Source organism: Onychostruthus taczanowskii, unplaced genomic scaffold (assembly GCF_017590055.1).
Source record: "Onychostruthus taczanowskii isolate IOZ18803 unplaced genomic scaffold, ASM1759005v1 scaffold8615, whole genome shotgun sequence".
NCBI lineage: Eukaryota > Metazoa > Chordata > Aves > Passeriformes > Passeridae > Onychostruthus > Onychostruthus taczanowskii.
The window spans coordinates 1-282 of NW_024506570.1; the positions used below are offsets into that span (position 1 = coordinate 1).

Consider the following 282-nt stretch of genomic DNA (forward strand, 5'->3'; position numbering starts at 1 on the left):
CCCCCGGTGTCCCCCCGGTGTCCCCACCCTGAGGAAGGCGTCGAGCGCGCCGTGCTGCAGGAACTCGGTGACGATCATGGCGGGGGGCCCGGCGCTGACGACGCCGCGCAGCCGCAGCACGTTGGGGTGCAGGAACTGCGCCATGCGCGCGGCCTCGCGCAGGAACTCGCGCCGCTGCCGCTCGCCCGCGCCGCCCTTGAGCGTCTTGACGGCCACCTCGGCCTCGGGCTGGCCCGGCAGCGCCAGGCGGCCGCGCCACACCTCGCCGAACTCGCCTGGGCG

The 282-nt window shown here is 77.0% G+C and overlaps 1 protein-coding gene across 1 annotated transcript; it reads right to left on the reverse strand.

The window, feature by feature from the left end:
* Positions 1–27: 27 nt before the first annotated feature.
* On the reverse strand, positions 28–276 carry LOC121346905 (ephrin type-A receptor 4a-like; the record flags this gene model as incomplete). The annotated part of the gene is made up of 1 exon (XM_041425067.1): positions 28–276. A coding segment is annotated over one exon (249 nt), but the record flags the coding sequence as incomplete, so codon positions are not given.
* Positions 277–282: the final 6 nt, after the last annotated feature.